Below are 4490 nucleotides of genomic sequence, written 5' to 3' on the forward strand. Positions count from 1 at the left end.
CAGCAGCTCCGCAGTGTCCCAAGCATAGAGCTGCCATGGCCACCTGGGAAGGTGTGATGTGAGCACTCCACACCGAGCAAACAGGAAGAGGAATTTCAAAATCCCAGAGCCCTTAAAGGGGGAGAGGCAGAAAGTGTTTACCTTGACGTAAGGGAGAGGAGTTGAAACCTTCCACCAGAGCACTCAGGATGGGCAATAGAGGGTCCTGTGACACCTTTAAGACTAACAGAAGTTTTGGGAGCATAAGCTTTCGTGGGTAAGAACCTCACTTCTTCAGATGCAAGTAGTGCATCTGAAGAATCTTGCATCTGAAGAAGTGAGGTTCTTACCCACGAAAGCTTATGCTCCCAATACTTCTGTTAGAGCGACCAATCTGTTCCCCCCCTGAGAACAGCCTCCAGTAGTGCATGTAGTTTTTATATTCACAATGTCTCTCCATCCAGGTATTTGTACTGCGACCATCACCCTAGACCCTGGGCACATAGAGGAAGTCAGGGGAACATACGGTGCCTGCAAGAGACACCATTCTGCCTCAAAGTTGGACACCTTCTCCCCTATTCCATGTCAGAGTCCAACACAACCGAGTTCACCAACCCCTCCACCTTCATCCTGCAGGGCATTCCTGGCCTGGAGGTGGCCCATGTCTGGATCTCCATCCCCTTCTGCACCATGTACATCATAGCCATCTTGGGGAACTTTTCTATCCTGTTCACTGTGAAGATGGAGCTGAGCCTCCATGAGCCCATGTACTATTTCCTCTGCATGCTGGCTGTCAATGACTTGGTTGTGTATACATCCACCCTGCCCAAAATGTTGGCAATTTTCTGGTTCCATTCCAGGGAGATCAATTTCAGTGCCTGCCTCACCCAGATGTTCTTCATTCACTGCAACTTAGTGATGGAGTCTGGGATCCTCGTAGCCATGGCTTTGGATCGCTACGTGGCCATCTGCCATCCCCTGAGACATTCCACCATCCTGACAAACCCCCTGGTGGCCAAGATTGTTCTGGCTGTGGTGCTGCGTGGTTGCATAGTTGTATTGCCCATTCCCTTCCTGGCAAGGCAGTGGCCTTATTGCAGAACCAACATCATCCCCCAGCCGTACTGCGCACACATAGCTGTGGTGAACCTGGCCTGTTCCGACACCCGTGTTAGTAGTTACTATGGCCTCTTTGTGCAATTCTGTGTGATGGGTCTGGATGGGATTTGTATCGGGGTGTCCTACACCCAGATCCTCAGGGCCATCTTCATCCTTCCCACAAAAGACGCGCGGCTCAAGACTTTGGGGACCTGTGGCTCCCACCTTTTTCTCATTTCAGCCTTTTACATGCCAAGTGTCATCATCTCCCTCATGAACAGATTTGCCCAAAATGTGCCCCTGAATTTCCATGTTCTCATTGCTACGGTGTCTGTCTTGATGCCCCCCATGCTAAACCCCATCATCTATGGTGTGAGGACCAAACAGATCCGGGACAGGCTGCTCCGCCTCTTTACTCATAAAGAGACCTAAACTTTTCTCCTGGTGCTCTGGCTCTCAGACCGAGGTCTGTGCAGAGCTGCCTGGTGATGTGGTGCTGGGCCCCCTTCCGTGAATCATTGACTGGCCAGTCAAAGTGACAATAAACCCTTTCCTGGCCTTGCTGTGCGGTGTCAGCGTGACAAACTGAGGAATCTTTTTGTGTACAACTCAATGTCTCATAGGATTGCCACCTTTCTAAACACTGTAAACTGGACCTCTGAGGCCCCACACCCTGCCCTGCCTATTCCACAAGGCCCTGACCCCTGACCCACCTCTTTCCACAAGGCCTCATCCGCTGTCCCATTTCTCCCCCAGGCCCCACTCCCTTCTCCACCTCTTACCCCAAAGCCCAACCCCTGTTACTCGCTCCCCTCCTCTCCAACCCCATCCACTTGCTAGATCATCTCCACCTTCCTCTCCCCTCCAGCGTTGGCTCCCTCTGCTCCGGGGCTGGGACGGGATCTGCTGCAGCCTGGCAAGTAACTGCCAGTGAGGACGCAGTGCTGGGTCCAACTGGCCATGCTGTAGCAGAGAGGGAAGCCAGGAAATTGTATAAAAACAGCTGAGGGTTGGGAGCAGCGCTGTGATGCAGTAACAGCTTGTGGGCCCTAAAGTTCAGCTGTAAAGTCCTGAGGGCAGACACCTTTGTGATGCTTATTTCCTTAGCTTTCAGCGATGGTTTCAAGTTGCAGTGGGGGAGGTCTAGGTTGGATATTAGGAAACACTATTTCACTAGGAGGGTGGTGAAGCACTGGAATGGGTTACCTGGGGAGCTGGTGGAATCTCCACCCTTAGAAGTATTTAAGTACCAGCTTGACAAAACCCTAGGTGGGATGATTTAGCTGGGGTTGGTCCTGATTTGAGCAGGGGGTTGGACTAAATACCTCCTGAGGTCCTTTCCAATCCTAATCTTCTATGATTTGTTTCTCCTTTCTGGGGACCTGTAGCTGGCAGGGTTCCAGCAATAGGGATTGGCTGGGGGTCCTTTGCCCTGAGCCAGGCCTCGTGAGCAGGGCAAGGGATCAGCTTTGAAGCTAGGAGGACAGCAGGTGAGAGAGGCGGAAGGGTCAGCCCCTGTCTAAGCTGGGAAGGCGGGATGCTGGGCAGAGGCCGGGGTGGCTGTGATAGCTCACACAGAGGGAAATAAACAGCACATCTACCATTAGCCAGCAATATACATGGCACCCAATCTGGAATGACAGGACACCCACTGCCCAGGGGCTGAGCTGAACGGTGAAGCTGAGTGTAACGTACGCTCTGCATGACACTTTGGATCACTACATCTGGAAGTTCTTTAGCTAGGCTGCCAGGCAGCGTTCTCCCCATGTCTTGGATTCACTGAGCCCCACAGAGGTAAAGTGATTTACTCAAGGCCACACAATGAGTCGGTGGCAGAGCTGAGAATAGAAACCCAGAGTCCTGACCCCATACCCTCAGCACCACTGCTCTGGCCATGAACTGGCATTGCTCCTCTGCGTTGTGTTAGCTAGAGTGAGGCTATTTGTGTGTCATTATCAGTGGAGTTGCCCCCTTTCTTAAGCAGGCAGAATTTATTAAAGAAACAGCTAAAAACTACAGACACATAAACCGGTTTCCACACAGTTCAGTGTTCAACTTTGTCTTGCTTGTTTACCAGGGACCACACACTTCCTGGAACTCTATAGCGAGCATAAAGGCCAACGATGTGCTGTAAGGAACCACATCAGTGCAGGGTGTGACTCTGCAGCCCAGATTAGGGCCTTTGGGTAGCAACACACTAGAAATAATAACTAATCATCTCCATTTAGTGCAGGGAGAAGATGTGCCCAAGGTCACCCAGTGAATGTGGGGAAGATCTGGGACTCTTCACTCCCAGCTCACTGGTCTCTTCTGACACGTTATCTCTAGTTAAAATGTCTTGGGCCAAATCCTCAGCTGGTGTAAGTGGTTGCAGCCTCACTGAAATCAGGGGAGATCCCCAGCACTAAAGAACCAATGGAGAGAGAGCACAATGAATCTGTGCTGCTGCATGGAACATACAAGCCGCGTCTGAGACACTAAACCAGGGATTGGAAGCGAGGGACTCTGGGCTATTTTCCTGGCTCAAGACATTTTCATTCCTGCTGCCTCAGTTTCCTCATATGTAAAAGTCGGATTCCTCCTGGGAGGAGTGAGCAATACTGTGTGTAGAACCTATCAACAGTCAATTCTGTCCATGTGTGACCGTGCTTCAGTGGGACATGGCTGAGGGTGCCAAACTCAGGACAAACTGCTGACATAGAAGGTAGACTCACCCCAGGATGGTGGTTATTCTATGATTGCATTATACCAAGCCAGTAACAAACATAAACGTCTGTCTCACCGCACTGGTTAACTAGACACATCCCAGCCCTTGGCTCCCCACCCGGACACCAGACTCCATGGTGAGCAGTCAGTGAAAACCAATTTCCACCACACATAGGGGCCTTCTAATCTGAAGAGACCAGCCACTTATCCAGGTCAATATATAACTCAGATCCCAATAATCCCACTTCTGACATCCCTTTAGCTATTTAAAACTAAAGGTTTAATAATAAAAGAAAACAGGAAGAGTTATAAATCAGATACATCCAAGTGGTTTTTCAGTGTTCAGAGATCAGCATCACAGAAGTGATGGAATAAACTGCTAGCTTGCAAAAGTCTCTCTTGAAATAACCAAAGCAGGTTGGGGGTCATTAGTCCTTGTTCAGAGCTTCCTTGTTAGAAACCCAGTGCAGAGAAATGAAGACAATACAGAGATGTCTCGGAGGACCTTTTATAGCCTCTGCCCTCTGCTTGGAATTTTACTGTCCCAAACAAAGCCCATACCAGTACATCACCCATATTAATAACATCGGACACAAAGATGATATATGTATATACACAGGATAATCATACTTAGGAAATCAGAACTTTCCCTTTGAAACCTGACAGGACATACTTTGTACAACATTTGTTGCAATTATATAACCGTG

The 4490-nt window shown here is 49.7% G+C and overlaps 1 protein-coding gene across 1 annotated transcript; it reads left to right on the plus strand.

Annotated features, from left to right (window-relative positions):
- Positions 1 to 516: 516 nt before the first annotated feature.
- LOC135972419 (olfactory receptor 52B2-like) lies at positions 517 to 1509 on the plus strand. Its single transcript, XM_065550431.1, has one exon. The coding sequence runs from the start codon at positions 562 to 564 to the stop codon at positions 1507 to 1509; it is 948 nt and encodes a 315-aa protein (XP_065406503.1). The 5' UTR covers positions 517 to 561.
- Positions 1510 to 4490: the final 2981 nt, after the last annotated feature.

This window comes from Chrysemys picta, chromosome 1, assembly GCF_011386835.1.
Source record: "Chrysemys picta bellii isolate R12L10 chromosome 1, ASM1138683v2, whole genome shotgun sequence".
NCBI classification, from domain to species: Eukaryota; Metazoa; Chordata; order Testudines; family Emydidae; genus Chrysemys; species Chrysemys picta.

Bases quoted from the DNA above. Each gene is read 5' to 3' on its own strand.
- LOC135972419 (XM_065550431.1), top strand. From the start codon at position 562: ATGTCAGAGTCCAACACAACCGAGTTCACCAACCCCTCCACCTTCATC.